Source organism: Penicillium hordei (genome assembly GCF_028827395.1).
Source record: "Penicillium hordei strain IBT 12815 chromosome Unknown utg000001l_segment0_segment0, whole genome shotgun sequence".
In the NCBI taxonomy this organism is placed as follows: domain Eukaryota; kingdom Fungi; phylum Ascomycota; class Eurotiomycetes; order Eurotiales; family Aspergillaceae; genus Penicillium; species Penicillium hordei.
This window is the reverse complement of record NW_026623142.1, coordinates 336,978-352,830: the sequence shown is the minus strand read 5'-3', so window position 1 is coordinate 352,830 and position 15,853 is coordinate 336,978. Positions and strand designations below refer to the sequence as shown.

Below are 15,853 nucleotides of genomic sequence, written 5' to 3'. Positions count from 1 at the left end.
AAAAGTTCCAATTCAATAAGTTTATTTCTTTTTTGGCGGTGGAGCACATACTTAAGAGACCTACAATATAAGTATTCTACATATTTCTATCATGGGAACATGGGTACGTCGTTACGTATATATATATATATCACAGAATCACTCCTTTCAGAGTCCGCAGCAAATAATATCGCATTCGGATGCTAGAAAGTTCAAGTATGATGCACGAGTATGGTCTCGCTCATTGGGACCAAATTATTTTCGCCTTGACCATTTGAAATTGAATTAATCTGATATATCTATGGGTCGAGAGTTTGTTGAAAACGGTACAAGAATCCCGATGCGGACTTTTTGTGGGGCCTTGCCCTAAAAAAGTCTGCCGCCCCATATAGCAAAACTGGACAAAATATTTCACAGGCCGGCTGGCCCAATGGCAAGGCGCTTGACTACGAATCAAGAGATTGCAGGTTCGATCCCTGCGTCGGTCAATCTTTTTGTCTCTCTGGCTTTCTTTTTGCTCGAGAAGTGTGGTTCGAAGTGGTTAGAACGGTTGAACTATATCGTAGGGTCATGTGTGTGTGGGTGGGTAAGTGGCTCTTAGTTTTTGGGGTGATTGTTGAGTTACCAATAGCAAGAATAAAATCGAATAATGGGGTGTGAGATATTTCATTATGTTCAGATATATGGAATATACTAAAACCAAACGTGGGTTTGATATTGTATTGTCCGGTGGCATGGGGGTTGGGGGCGATGTTATGTTCTGTTATAAAAATATACCGTGAGCCGACTGATTGTCATAATACAATTTCCTTTCTGTATTTTCGAATGCCAATATATGTTAGCTTTCCGCACGCAAATGTCGCTAGGTGTGGCGTATCCTTGAAGGCAAGGATCGTAGGTTCTACTTCCCCACTCTACGTCCAATGACAACTGATTTTTTCGAATAGCCATAGGGCTAGAAGGCATACCCCGCTTCAAAGGACTATCCAAGTATACCAGAGAATGCAAATGAGATCTTTGATTCCCCGAAAGGCGTGGTATAGGCATAGATCTGGTTGGGATGTACCGTTAGCGACGCTGCCAACCTCCTCCGTCGGTACCAAAACCAGCCATCTAAACTAATAGTTCCTCTGTAGTTCTATGAGCGCTCGTTTGACCTCCAAAGTATTTACTAAAAACATGTATAGTACGATGAATTAACCTACTCCTGAAAAATAGCGCAGGACAAGATTTAGGCTAGGCCTCGACTAGTCCAAACACATCAGCTCTCAAAAGTGGTACAGTGGACAGATAGTTTTATCTGTTTAACGTAAAAATATTTTGGGTAGGGCATTTACTTAACCTCGTTTCTCTCGATGTCGTTACTACGAGAATATTCTGACTGAGTCGAAATTCCTGGGGCCCTGCAACATAACAATAGTAAAAGGGCAATATTAAATGGTTGACTCACTTCTTGACTCGACTCTAATATCATTCACCTTGCGCTTTCATTATATTTATCATCGTGTCAGAGCACATCCATGATTTACTAGTAGTGATTGATGGGTATAAAAGTGGATCTGGATAGAACCCCCCGCTCCACCATCCAATTTTCCAAGAAACAAACAGCAGACTATGTATGTAATAATAGAGACAAGTAACATTGCATTGTATATATACATGTATGGCAAGAAAGCACCTACAAAGAGAAAGACATAAGTGAAGAACTATTATTGGTGCTCACGCCCTTAATTTGACACCTACCTGTTCGGGCAAAGGCGTTATCTAAATTCTCGGGTCCGCCTTCCGACCTCGGGGGACTGTTCGTATAAAACCAGTGCCAGTTCACATCGCGGAGCAAATAATTACATCCAAACAATTCTAAATATCAAAATTCCTTAGCTCCAACATCCCCATCCCCACAATATGGAAATCCCACAACCCCTAGAAGCCCAAGGCCCCATCAGGCCGATAACCTGCGTCGAAATGCACACAGCAGGCGAGCCAACAAGAATCATCTGGAACGGCATCCCACCTATAACAGGTACACTCCTGGAGCAAAGAGCGCAGGCAAAAGCTCAATTCGACGAATTCCGCCGCGTTCTCATGCTCGAACCGCGTGGCCACTATGACATGTATGGCGCAATCCTACGTCCGGAGACCGAGCTAGTCGTTTCCGGAGAAGCCCATATGGGCGTTTTGTTCATGCACAATGAAGGGTTCTCGACTATGTGCGGACATGCGACGATTGCGCTGGGTCGGTTCCTTGTCGATGTTGATGAGAAGGTATTTCCTCGTCGGAAGGAATTGAGGTATGACCCTGTGTCGCGGACAACGGCTCTTAATCTGCATGTGCCCTGTGGGGTGGTCGAGGTTGTGGTCCCCACCTTGGCGTCTGGGAAGTCGGATGCGTCGCGGCCTGTTTCGTTTGTGTCTGTGCCGTCGTTTGCAACAGCTGTCTCCTTTCAGATTCCTGTTCCACAGAAGTATCGCTGGGCCGAGCTTCGGGGCAAGACTGCTGTTACGGCGGACTTTGCTTATGGGGGTGCGTATTATTGTATGATCAGCGCCGAGGAGTTGGGTTTTCCTAGCGGACTGGGTGAAATTAAGTTGCAGGAGATGGACCATGCGACTAAGTTGCTCAAGGAGGCGGTGGTTACCAATCCGGATTTGAAACATCTCACTCGGGATATTCGGACTTCTGAGGAAGGGGCGTTGTACGGGATTATGGTCACGGATACGCGACTGGGACATGTTAGTGCCCCGGAAGGGACAGCGGCCGCTCGTGCGCAACTGGAGGCTAGTAGTGAGGAGACGGGGCTCTATTTCTTTGCGAACCAGCAGATTGACCGGTCTCCCACTGGAGGCTGTGTCGCTGCGAGGGTGGCCCTCGCACATGCCAAAGGGTCTTTGCCTGCGGGTGAGAAGAGGGTCTATAATTCTCTGGTGACTCGTGCATACAGAGGTCTTTCTGGATTTGTTGGGTCCGTCTTTGATGATGTTAGTACAAGTGGAGTAGACCAACGGATTGTTCGAGTGTGTGTCGAGGGATATGCGTATTATACCGGATATCATTCCTTTGTGGTAGAGAAAGAGGATGGCCTCGGGGTGGATGGATTCTCTGTGAGGGATATTGCTTTGTAGTGCAGTTTGAAGTAGTGCAATGTGATAATTGTGCCCGTGTTTGTCTTAATTTGAACATAAATTGAAGTGTACATGCCTAAGCTATCTGGGGATTGGGCCTATGGACAAGCTGGCGACATGGCGCTGCATAAGCGACGAGGCGCTGCTTACCACTGGACCTCCCATATATATATATATATACCTATCTCTCCCCCAAAATTCTTTTTTGTCAGGTCGCCGTTCGTTTGGTAGCGATGGCGTTATTTTTATTTGCTCTCCCTTTGTCTCTCCACCTCTGTTTGCTCTGGAAGACCTTATACTCCACCCTTCCCAGGTCAATATAAAAACTCTCTCTAGCACCGATATGACTGGTATGAGGTATTGCTGCCCTCGTAGCTATTCCTGCCATCATCTCTCAACCTGCCTCTTGAAATTCAATTCCTTTTGAAATTCAATTTGTTTGCACCTAAGGCGTCAATACATAATCAGGCTAACATACTGCTACTTTATGATAGAAGTGGAGCATGTAATAGAATGGCGAGCTTGTTCTTGACAGGGAACTGGAATAAAATAGCTATTGTACATCGTGTGTTGGGGATGGGCAAGGCGTTGAAGGAATTCTAAGGTCGTCCCAACCAAATATATGGCAACTCAGGGCACTTCTAATAGCGTAAGCTAAAAAATTCCCATTCAATATTGGACAGAAAATGTCCGGGGTCCATCCAAATTCTCTGTTTGAAGCGAGGAAAACTTGAAATGAACGATGACTTGGATCCTTGGTGCAGCGCTGCACCAAGGGTACAGACGCCATCCCTATGTTTCCTTTTGGCAACACCGGGGTTGTGTTTCCATATGTGGAACTGGATGCCTAGTTATAGATAGTTTCCATGTTATAAGAACCCGAGGGTCTGGGTCTATTATCCGGGAGAAATTGTACAACACGACGAAGTAAAGGGCGACGAAACCCCACAAGATGACCACGGCAATCAATAGTATGAGAATGACGAAGTCGGGGGGGGGGGATAACATGACTGTCATCAATGGTGAGACGAAAAATATATGGAGATTTTGTAATAGGGGGTATTGGAGATGTAGAGAGAGGGAGGGAGAGAGAGGGAGGGAGAGAGAGGGAGGGAGAGAGAGGGAGGGAGAGATGAAGAGAGATAAGGAAAAAATAGTCGACAAATTCTATTTTGACTCGTGATGACTGATTTAAATAGTCAACGTCTATATCCATCGTAAAATTGTAAAAATTCTGCTATGAATTCTGAATTCGGCGTCTCGAACTATAGGATCAACGTCAGTATGTTGGGGATATCTTCCAACATTTTCAAATGCAAACGAATGATATCTTATATTTTTATATGGAACCACAGATAAAAAGCCACTATCTCCAAATTTAGAATCTGTCAGGACTGGACATGAATATATTGCGAATCGTCCTAATCGACTTCCGATTCAACCCAAAATTCACCAAGCCTCTATAACTCCTTTTCCTTAGCCTCATCAAACTCCCAGCTATTATATTCATAGTCAAGTGCATTGGCATCCGAATAAACCGGCCGAACCACCACAGAAGCTCCTCCTAGATACAAGCCCTCGAAGCAGCAGCGTACATTGTAGTGGCACAAGCCTTCTCAAGACTAGACAAATATACTCGGGTGCCAAATCGTCAATACGTAATCAATGACTGAATACTGTTACTTTACGAAAAAAAAAAAAAAGGAAACAATTGTAAATGTGACAAAATGGCGAGCTTGTTCTTGAAAGGAAACTGAGACAAAATATTGTACATCGTGTGTGGGGGATGGACAAGGCGTAAAACAAAAAGAATTCTAAGGGTAGTCTCTATAATCCTCCCGAGCATATTAGACTCGAGTTGTTTATTTACCGATCTCAACACCACCAGTGGCACCGAGCATGCGCTTGATGTCACCGTAGATGGCGAACTGACCGGCAGTGATGGAGCCAACCATGAAGAGACGGGCACCGATACCACCGTAAGAACCACGGATACCGAGCTCCTTAGCGATCTTGATCAGACGGGTGACGGTACCCTCACCAGGAGCACCCTGGGTCTTGTTGATCTTGGAGAGCATGGTGTCGGCGGGCTGGGAGATGATGGCGGCGGCGAGACCGGCGATGAGACCGGAGCCGAGGTTGATACCGGTCTTGCCACCGTCGGAGAGAGTCTCCTTGTTGACATTGGCGAGGATGGCCTCGGAGACCTTCTCGAAGACGACGAACTTGGCCATGGTGTAGGGGACCCTGTGGGAAGTTCGAGTTAGTGGGAATTTCAAAGGATATATATGCCGAAGTTGGGGGTGGAAAAAAAACTTACTGCTTGAACAGGATGGGTCCGAATCCAGAGTAGAAGGCACCGATGCCCTCCTCCTTCAGGATGCGGGTCATGGCAGGGAGGAGACCGCTGGCGAAGGTAGGCTGGGAGACAAGACGGATACGGGTGGCCTCGAGAGGGCACAGGGCGATATCAGCAATGAACTCAGCGGCACCGGCGGAGGCGAGGTAGACGGCGGTGCGGTTGTTCTTGGCAGTCTCGTAGCCAAGGGCGTTGATGGACTGCTGCTTGAAGAACTCGTATCCACCGAACTTGAAGGCACCCTGGAGGAAGTAACCGGCGGCGGTAGGACCGAAACCAGTCAGGAGAGCGCCAGCACCCTCGTTCTGGATGACCTGGCGGAAACCACCGAGCATACCGCGGTTGTAGGTGACAGGGTCAAGCTGGATACGGGTCTTGACGCTGTGGAGGACCGGGTATGAGCGGAAATTCTTGTTCGCGCACTAGCGATAGTTTCAGAAACTTACACATCGAGAGGAGTGGCAGCACCGTGGGTGATAGCGCAGCACATGGCACCGGCGAAGGCGAAGCGAGAGTACTGGAAGCAAGAATCGAGTCAGTTTTTAAAGCATTATGGAGTTTCGGTTCAAAACATACGAGGCTGAGAGCGCTCATCTCCTGCTTGGGGGCGGTAGGGGCAGCCATTTTGATGGATGTGAAATAACGTAAAGAAAAACGTTAAAATGAGAGGAGAGGATGGGATGCAATTGAAGCCTTTAGGAGTGGAAGAGAAGAAGAAAGGATTTGAAAGGGATGGGGCCGCCGAACCCGAAAACTTTTCGCGGCCAATGCGGGAGCCACTTGGTAGCCACACTAAGCTCCGATCGCCCGGTCAACCGCATAGCGTTTTATTCGCAATCCTTTCTACATAGTCAATTGTTATGTATTATCTTGATACAATTATATCAAACCTTCAACTTGAGGTTGAGGTTGGCTATTAGACGTCATCCCGGATGTTGGTGGTTAAAACCCGGTGCCGGAAATAGGCGGGATGAGGAACCGCAAAGGGACTTGATAGGGGTGCATTCCAAGCTATTTTCCAAGGCTCATAGTAATGGGATTGAAGTGTTAGAATAGGGCACATTGCACTGTATGCTACGGAGTATATTGTACATACAAATTCACAATGCAATATCAGACCCACGTTGGAACTGGGAGATTGTCCGCACCAGCCACAACTCTCTCCCTACGTCACAGTGGACACTTATTAATCTGACATGTCAAGGTGGCTATTTGCGGCCGTTGTGTTATATTATCTATAAATTCTGGTATACAACCTTGAAACTACATAAGTTATATAGCTATATCTAGACTATTGCCTAGCAGAAAATGATTGGGCATTTTCTAGTTCATGATGTAATCAAATTTTGGGGTACTATCTAGCCTGTGGTTGAAGCTATCTATCTCATTGATTGGATGAAAAATAAGGGCTGTAAGTGAAATCGATATACGGATATAACAAGGTCAAGTTGATTTCCCAAAAAGGACCGAGGCATTTCAAAAATGCATGCCGTCATGACAAAATAGTGCCGCAGTACCCTGGCTTAGCGTACTCAGGGCTATCGAATTTTAGGTGAAGCTATGTAACCCTGGAATCAGAACCAATAAGATCAGCAGATAAAGGCCACGAGGCTACTATGGAGCTTTGATATGACGAATATTCACGCGAGGTGATAAGAAAACAATTAAATCCCTGGACCTTGAGTCTAGAAAATTACAAGATCACTACAGCTGTTCTTCACCATATACGAAAACCTATTTCCGATCAACGATCTCTGAAAATGGTCGCCATCACAGAGGATATTTCTGCCCCTCGATTTGCGATTCTGCAAGACCTCTTCAGCGACAGTATATCTGCAGAGCAAGCCGCTGACTATTTGGCTTCAATATCCTTGGCAAATGACTCAGATCCCGAGGAGGGAATTACCAGCCTATGGAGCTTGATATTCAAGTGTGCATATGACTTCCCCGATCGCCATGACAAACTCGTCAATGTGCTAGTCCAACTCTCAAAACTCCCAAATGCAACAACGTCAAACGGAGATCCCATTTCGCTCCACGATATGCAAGTCTGGAAAGATCTACCCATGCTTGGCTGGCAATTCCGCGATGAGTGGAATGCATCCGTACCAGCTGGACCCCCCGACTCTCGTCAAAACGCAATCTCGCGAATTATTAGCCGGGACAGATTCACCGCACGGTTAATGGCGACAAAAGAACCTGTCTTTGCATACTCCTGGTTTGCGCTGATTACCCTACGCGAGGCACTGGAAACACCAACAGAGCAATCCGGGGGGAAACTAGAAGCATTGATTCCTGCTGCTGCTGCGTGGATCAATATTCTCGGGGCAGGTATCTATCAGTGGAATGAAGGTTTTGATGGCGCTCTCGGGAAAGGAGGCCCGCTCTGGAAAGGTCAACACGGGTTTTGTAACGAGAGGTGGCAGTTTTGGAAGGAGAGATTTGGCGAGTTGGCTATAATAGAAGAGATTGGAGACGAAGTGAGAACCGCAGCAAGGGATGCTCAGCGGACGATGGAGGGGATTGAGGAGTGAGACCTGAGGCGTGAAAAATTTTATCATAGCTTTGTCAATATAGAAGATCTCTAGAGCTGTCTATTTTAAGCAATGTGAATGCATAAAAAATAATGAAAAGGGTCAGTTGGCCGTAACAGTACCCCGCCACGTACCAGCCACATCCCCACTGTGGACACGTATTTACAATTCGTTACCATTGTTAACCACAACGCCGAGACTGCTACTTTGAGGCATTTCCAGCCTCGGAACCTTGGAAAGGCGCTTTCGTTAAGTCATTTACAGCTCTCACCTGGGCAGCCTGCTTTTCCACGAATCAATACCTAGAGCCAAGTCTCTTTTAGTCACTCCTAACAAGTCGTGTGATTGGCTACACTTGTACTTGGTTCCTACGATCCGAGATGTTTGTACTGTGCAATATAGCACGGACCTTCCATGCTCTACCTATATTTATTGTAGCCCGAGATCGACGCGTCAACTATTTGTGACACAGATTCATCGCATTGACTATTTGTACAAAGCTCACTGGGGGGTGGATATGTCCTAGATGTTGCCACAGCGCAGCTGGGACAGTCTGCACAAAGAAACCTCTATGAAGCAGACGAATATATGGATTTTTGTTCATATCAATAGGAAGATGTTAATTTAAGTATTTATCCTATCTTTCAAAACTAGAGTGCTTTTGCTTTTCTAACCTAACGAGCAGGGGTTTGAATATTTACCAGCCAATGTATCTCGTACAGCAGGCTGTGTCAGTGTCACTCGTTAGTTCCGCCCAGCCCTGATTTTTGGAGACGTTGGTATATCTGAAGATTGTAGGATGTCCTTATTTCTTCTCTCTACACCACTGAGACTGTAACTGGCCCAGAATCACATCAATACGATTATTTTCGCGATAGAGACACTCATCGACCAAATGCTGTCATTCCTAAGCTGCTGTTTGAAGAACCAGAGAGAGGCCAAGAAGTGGCGAGAAATCGAGGGTTCTTGAATCCCTTATTTCCATGCATTTCCTGCTATTAGCTAATCATCTAGATATTGAGTAGATACCGTTGAACTTGATGAAAAGCAGTCGTGGTCTCCCCCCGAAAATACACTCATGATGCAGGGGTTCGAATGGCACGTGCCAGCTGACCAACGCCATTGGAAGCGCCTCCAGAAGGTGATACCCGATCTGAAAGACATCGGAGTCGACAATATCTGGATTCCGCCTGGGTGCAAGGGGATGAACCCATCTGGAATTGGATACGATATTTACGATCTGTATGATCTTGGGGAATTCGACCAGAAGGGCACCAGAGCCACGCGATGGGGCCCGAAGGAGGACCTCCAGAGCTTGGTACAGGCCGCACAAGATATGAACATTGGGATTTACTGGGATACTGTGTTGAACCAGAAGGCTGGGGCAGATTCGACTGAGAAGTTCACAGTCGTCAAGATGGACCCAGAAGGTGATTCTTTCTCCGGTGATACAGAGAAGACCAGAATGCTTATAGACGTCAAAATCCTTGCAGATCGGAACACTGAAATATCTCCGCCTCTGACCATCTCTGGTTGGGTCGGCTTCGACTTTCCGGGACGTGGTGAGAAGTATAGCCCCATGAAGTATCACTGGCAACATTTTACTGGTGTGGACTGGGACGATGCGACCCAGCGGCATGCAATATACAAGACACTGGGGCAGAACAAAGACTGGGCAAGGGACGTGAGTGATGAGCACGGAAATTACGACTACCTGATGTTCGCCGATCTCGACCATTCCCATCCAGAGGTTCAAGCTGATATATTGAAGTGGGGAGAGTGGATTGGCACCGAATTACCAATCAGTGGAATGCGAATCGATGCAGCAAAGCATTATTCCGCCACTTTTCAGAAGGGATTTGTGACACATTTGCGCAATACAGTTGGTGCTGATTACTTCTTAGTCGCAGAGTACTGGAGAGGAGAGGTGGGTCTGCTTCTTGGGTATCTCAAATTAATGGATTATGGGGTTTCCTTGTTTGATGTGCCACTTATGGGCCGGTTTGCAGCTATTTCCAAGATGGCAGGTGGCGATCTACGGAAGATTTTCAAGGGCACGTTGGTAGAGCAGATGCCATCACACGCTGTAGTAAGACTCGATCATCTTAGGAAATGATTGACGCTAACCATCACTTTCACCGTCAGACCTTTGTTGGCAATCATGATACCGTATGTTGAAGACCCTTTGTATTGTTTTGCTGAAGCTTACAATCTCACAGCAACCTGGACAATCATTAGAGGTGAGATACACCCAACTTGCAGCATTATAAAGCCCTGAGGCGTGGATGAGAACTTAAGCTCCCGACAGACTATCATTGCACCCTTCTTCAAACCTCTGGCATACTCGTTAATCCTCCTTCGAAGCCAAGGGCAGCCATGTGTCTTTTACGGAGATATCTATGGAATCAATGGTGGACCCGAGCCCCAACCGGGGCCATCATGCAGCGGAATGCTTCCTATACTTACGCGTGCCCGAAAGCTATATGCACACGGGGAGCAACGAGATTACTTCAAAAGACGGAACTGCATTGGTAAGTATGGTTTCCCTGGATGTGAATTGTTAGTTCTTACAGTTGTACAGGATTCGTGCGCTATGGGAGCTATAAACACCCATTCGGTCTTGCCTGTATCCTCAGCAACGGTGGCGCATCGAACAAGCGCATGTTTGTTGGTCACGGACATGCCGGAGAATTGTGGACAGATATTCTCGGCTGGCGAGACGAGACGGTACTCATTAATAACTGTGGCTATGGAGTTTTCCCAGTCGCCGCTATGAATGTTAGTGTCTGGGTGAACTTTCAAGCGGAGGGGAGAAATGGAATCAATCGGCCTTTGTGAGTTCCATCCACCAAGACTTGGGCTTTCGATGTTAAGGAACCAGGCATTGAGATACTAACTAATGGTTTCATATTAGCAACGATAACATATACGGCTTCTAATTATGCGACAGAATATCCCTGTGGTTAACCGTGGATAGACACTAATTTATATTGAGATTTAATTTCTAATACTTGTGCTCGTTGGTGATGAAGTTATAATACATTGTTCCCAGAATTGAGCAGGATTGAAAAAAATTATTGGGGGGTTTGAGCCTCCATTTGTAGTCTTGTTCCCTCGATGTCTTGCAAATGCGCAAGGGGTAGGTACATATGTACATTTGACAATTGAAAATTGACGACTTTTGGTTACTCAAATATGACAACAGAGATACTACCTCAACCTATTTGGGTAGACTTGCCTCGGAGCAGTGCCTTCAAGTCCACCAAACGAAAGGGAAGTCCCTGGGTAGCGACGATAACTTTCCTATCTGTCAGGTTGGTGTAATGTTGTGTCAATGTGTGGACGTTGAAGACACATCTAAGCGATGATGATGCTATTGCATTCGCCTCCCCCATAAATGTACAATTTCTAACGTTTAATCAAACGTTCTTGGTGTCTTCGGGGATGCCTTGTTGCCTGCGTACATCAAAATGCTTGAGGCAGGATATAGTGACGACTAGGGGTGTGCGTCGGAACCCCCTGCCACTTAAGTTTGGAATCCCCTGCCACTTGACAAAAATATTTGATAGCCACACATACACACATTAGTCAATTTCTTTCCGAAGAATATTGTCTGTGGGGCCTTTTTGGCTGCAGGTGTCTCTTCCTGGTTCTTGTTCTCATGATTTTTGGGCGGTCAGGGCAGATCGGGTAGAAAGCCGAACCCGTCAGCACGCAACCGGAAACGACACCGGGGAATCTTAGCTTAGCCGACATCAGCCCAACCCCCGAGAAACGAGTTACCCAAGGCCTACATATCGGAAGAGACAGCATACCCCCGAACCGGCATCGTTCGCTTACTTTATGTGGAGCACTTTCGGATCCATTCTCCGCGAACAAAATATATACTTTGTAAGTCGAGCCCACGAAGTGTGGAATACCCCGTTCCCGTTGTGTCCAGCATTGGCGTCCCCGCTACAAAGAGCTTCCTCATATTGAGAATTGGCTATAGCTGGATCGGGTTAACAAATCCACTACGCAAATCACGCATATCATGGGAACAAGTACTTGCCTCATTGGTCCTCACTTACATGACAGGAAAACTATCTGGCGCAATTGCTAATACAAGACCAATGGATTGATCGGCAGGGTCTTAACCCATAATCACCCATTGGAGAATTCAATATCCAAATGACTAAATGCATGCGGTCGAGATGTTTGCTTCAAGATTTACATGGGCCTTCGTAGTTTCGCAAGCGACATGTGTCAGTCTGTCAAGGATTGTGATAATCGGTCTTCTATCCGAGATCCCATGTGATATTTCGTATATGTAGTTACATTTTCAGTTGCCACATTAGCAATCCGCAGTTGCTTGGCTCTTGTTTTTGGGGGAAAAGCCGTCCTACCCGAGCCAGGTCTAGTGATCCACACCACCAAGTGCCTATTTTGACAGGGAAGGCTAGTCTCTGCTGTATTTTCCTAACTGGCTTTGCGTCCCGACTCGATTTGTCAAAGTTAGGGCGTACAATCAGAAATTGCTCTATGGATGTGGAGTCGAATCCACATTAAACAAACTTTTATTTGCGTGAGTCAAATATCCACTGCCACTGTGTGGGGATGGGCATTTTCAACTTTGAACCCTTTATAACTCCTGCATCCCGCCTAGGCCTTCACCTAGCGTACAAACCGTCGATTTTGTCAAGCCAAGGTCGACAAGATGTCGGACCATGTTGCTACCGAGGAAAATGTGGAAAAGGTCATGTCAGCAACAGGTCAGTCATTTATATTCTTTGCCGATGCTTTCTACATTGTATCTTAAGAGTTCCAATTACTGAAACTGTTGTATAGAGCACGTAGTGGCTCCATCTCATGAGTCACATCACTCTCATGATTCCGAAGGCCAAGACTCGGAAGTCGACCATGAGCCCATCCAACAACGCTATGGAAACCCTTCGTACTCTAGATTCCGCCAAGTGGCTTCCAAAACGATTGTTTCATTCGGGCCTAATGACCCTGAAAACCCCGTTAACTGGAGAACAGTATGTGGGATATTACCTAATACAAAGAAGCAAGGCGAAGAAAAGAGTACTGATATGTCTAATAGAGGAGAAAGTTCCTTGTTCTCGCAGCTGGTGTCATGCAGGTCATGAACAGTACTATCGGCTCATCAATTTGTAGCAACGCCATCCCCCAAATTGCCGAAGAGTTCAACATCACCAACGAGACAATGCTTGTCTTGCCCATCTCCATCTTTCTCATCGGCTATGTCGTAGGGCCATTGTTATGGGGTCCTAGCTCCGAGTATTTTGGTCGGAAGCCCCCTTTGCTCATCTCTTTTGTTTTATTCATGATATTCACGCTGGCGTGCGCTGTCGCGGATTCATATGCATCTCTTCTTGTCTTCCGATTATTCAATGGAATGGTTGCGTCGGCGCCCATCGCTACCGTCGGCGGATTGTTTGCGGATGTGAATGATGATCCTACACTGCGAGGTCGGCTGATGGCTTATTTCATGGCTGTAAGTTTGCTGCATACATTTAACTAGAGTACTCAGGTCTAAAAGCTAATTCTTTAACAGTGTACAACCCTCGGGCCAATCATCGGACCTTGGGTATCTGGCTTCGTGGCAGTTGTCGACTGGCGTTGGTGTTTTTGGATTGGACTCATTCTGGCAGGCGCTACCTTGCCGTTGATTATCTTCATGCCTGAAACATATGCCCCGGTAATTTTGAAGCGTCGTGCGCAAAAGCTACGCAAAGACACTGGGAATTCAAGCATCGTATCGCCATTGGAGGCTCAGAGTCGCAATCTGCGAGAAATGGTTCTCATCACGATATCACGACCATTTCGCATGATTATTCATGAGTATATCGTCTCTCTGAGTTCGTTGTATCTTGCTCTGGCTTATGCGATCTTCTACCTCTACTTTGAGGCGTATCCAATTATCTTCCAAGGTCGGTGACCTATCCCAGCTAGCTTATGCACAACCCTGTTGGAGACAGACACTAACGAACATCATGCAGATATCTACAAAATGAGCCCTGGTGTGTCTGGCTTGATGTTTATGCCCAGTAAGTCTATGCAAATCTCCTTTCTCTAAACTAAAAATGAGTAGATTCTGATTTTCTACACAACAGTCGGCATCGGCGCCGTTCTTGCTTGTTTCGTCTTCCTATGGTACGATGGCTTCCTAGCCCGAGCAAAGGCCCGTAACGCCAACTGGGCCTTCATCGAGGAATACCGCAGACTTCCCCTCGCCTGCATTGGTGGACCCCTATACGTGATCTCCCTCTTCTGGATAGGCTGGACAGCCTCGCCGAACATCCACTGGGTCGTCCCCTTCCTCTCCGGCATCCCGTTCGGAATGGGCTACCTGTTAATTTTCATGGCCATGCTGAACTACATGACCGACGCATACGAGACCCTCTCCGCTAGCGCACAGTCAGCCGCAAGCTGCACACGGAGTATCTTTGGAGCTGTGCTCCCGCTCGCGGCTAAGCCGATGTTCAACCGGCTCGGTGTTCCTTGGGCTTGCAGTTTGATTGCCTTTATTAGTCTCGGCGTCTCCGTAATTCCATTTGCTTTTATTCGCTACGGTGACCGCATCAGAGCAAACAGCAAGTTCTGTCAGGAGCTCAAGCTTATCAAGGAGGCTGAGCGGTTGGAGTGGGAGAGGGAGGAGCGTCTTGCGAATGGTGGTGATGTCCTCGAGCCCATCCCATCCCGCAATACTGGGATTTCGATGACGAGGATTGATACTGCTCGCACGGATAAAGCGTCGATCATTTGTTGAAGATGGTCAGTGATTCCGTATCTGAGGTTGAGTGCTTCTCACGATTTACTCATCGAGCATTGTCTCGACAAGGCGACTTTCTTCGCGCATGTTGGGACATTTGTTCCTCTTTGCTGTCTTTCTTTCCTTCTACCTCATCTGTTTGGCGATTCAAAAGCTCTGATTTTTTTCTTTTTCCCGAGGCGAGTGACATGCCCATATCCTTATTCTCTAATGTTTAAGCAACATAGGAACCCCACCAGCTCCTTCGAACTACGCTCCTGTCGAAGGGAGAAAAACGCACAGGTGCCTGCATTTTCATTTACGTTTTGCTTTTTGTTCCCCCATTTTGAGACATCTCACTTTACTTTCTATCAGGGACCGGATATTGCATTGGGCGAGCGTTGCTTCATACTCAGATTGTTTTGATATCTTCCATTCGGAAGACCCGAAAATAACTTTTAGCCTAGTTTTAATGAATCCCACTGTTGTCTTCGACTTATTCTCTTTTCAATCTAGCTTTTCCGACCTTGTGTAAGCTCCAAGTCACAACGCCACAAGTTGATATAGTCAATGCGAAAGACTTCCACAATACAGCTCAATAGTCGGCTATTGAATGGACGGGGAAGGAAGGAACAAAGGAAGAGAGAGAGAGGGCAAGAGATCTGAGGGATGCTATCAAAAATTGTGGCTTTAGGCTACCAGCTTGAGATTCGTCATTTTCATGTCAAATTCTCTCTTTCGCGCCAAAAAGACATCTAAAAATATATCGGTGTTATCTTAATATACCGTGTTTCGTATCATCTTGACTTAGATAAACTAGATCGTTAGAGTCTCATGTCCATATTCGGCTGAGTGCTGTTAGTCAAGATTGTGGACTGAGGATATTTATAGACTGGGATCCTTTTGTAATGCATCATTAGTAGATAAGGCACACAATCGCGTTTAATTTGTGCTTGTTTTCGTCACCTGACGCTAGCCACACAATTCCCCCCTAACCAACATGAGACATTTTAGTACGAAGTAGCCCATTTGCAGGGTTCATGTTTGCTGACTGTCCAACAGATTTTCGGAGTTGAGCGTGAAATCTGTGTCTGGATAAGCAGC

The 15,853-nt window shown here is 46.5% G+C and overlaps 5 protein-coding genes across 5 annotated transcripts; 4 read left to right on the top strand and 1 right to left on the bottom strand.

Annotated features, from left to right (window-relative positions):
* Nucleotides 1-1,884: 1,884 nt before the first annotated feature.
* N7537_000126 (putative proline racemase) lies at nt 1,885-3,102 on the top strand (the record flags this gene model as incomplete). The annotated part of the gene is made up of 1 exon (XM_056891184.1): nt 1,885-3,102. The coding sequence occupies one exon, from the start codon at nt 1,885-1,887 to the stop codon at nt 3,100-3,102; it is 1,218 nt and encodes a 405-aa protein (XP_056756179.1).
* Nucleotides 3,103-4,964: 1,862 nt separating this feature from the next.
* On the bottom strand, nt 4,965-6,085 carry N7537_000125 (putative mitochondrial phosphate carrier protein (Mir1); the record flags this gene model as incomplete). Its single annotated transcript, XM_056891183.1, has 4 exons — nt 4,965-5,349; nt 5,423-5,842; nt 5,908-5,978; nt 6,038-6,085. The coding sequence occupies 4 exons, from the start codon at nt 6,083-6,085 to the stop codon at nt 4,965-4,967; spliced, it is 924 nt and encodes a 307-aa protein (XP_056756178.1).
* Nucleotides 6,086-7,221: 1,136 nt separating this feature from the next.
* N7537_000124 (DUF3632 domain-containing protein) lies at nt 7,222-7,995 on the top strand (the record flags this gene model as incomplete). The annotated part of the gene is made up of 1 exon (XM_056891182.1): nt 7,222-7,995. One exon carries the CDS (start codon nt 7,222-7,224, stop codon nt 7,993-7,995), a length of 774 nt encoding a protein of 257 aa, XP_056756177.1.
* Nucleotides 7,996-9,076: 1,081 nt separating this feature from the next.
* N7537_000123 (alpha-amylase) lies at nt 9,077-10,934 on the top strand (the record flags this gene model as incomplete). The annotated part of the gene is made up of 6 exons (XM_056891181.1): nt 9,077-10,084; nt 10,141-10,164; nt 10,215-10,235; nt 10,304-10,526; nt 10,577-10,829; nt 10,910-10,934. 6 exons carry the CDS (start codon nt 9,077-9,079, stop codon nt 10,932-10,934), a joined length of 1,554 nt encoding a protein of 517 aa, XP_056756176.1.
* A 1,757-nt stretch (nt 10,935-12,691) lies between these two features.
* Nucleotides 12,692-14,767, top strand: N7537_000122 (MFS transporter; the record flags this gene model as incomplete). Its single annotated transcript, XM_056891180.1, has 6 exons — nt 12,692-12,746; nt 12,823-13,013; nt 13,079-13,492; nt 13,553-13,928; nt 13,998-14,045; nt 14,112-14,767. The coding sequence occupies 6 exons, from the start codon at nt 12,692-12,694 to the stop codon at nt 14,765-14,767; spliced, it is 1,740 nt and encodes a 579-aa protein (XP_056756175.1).
* Between the last annotated feature and the right edge of the window lie 1,086 nt (nt 14,768-15,853).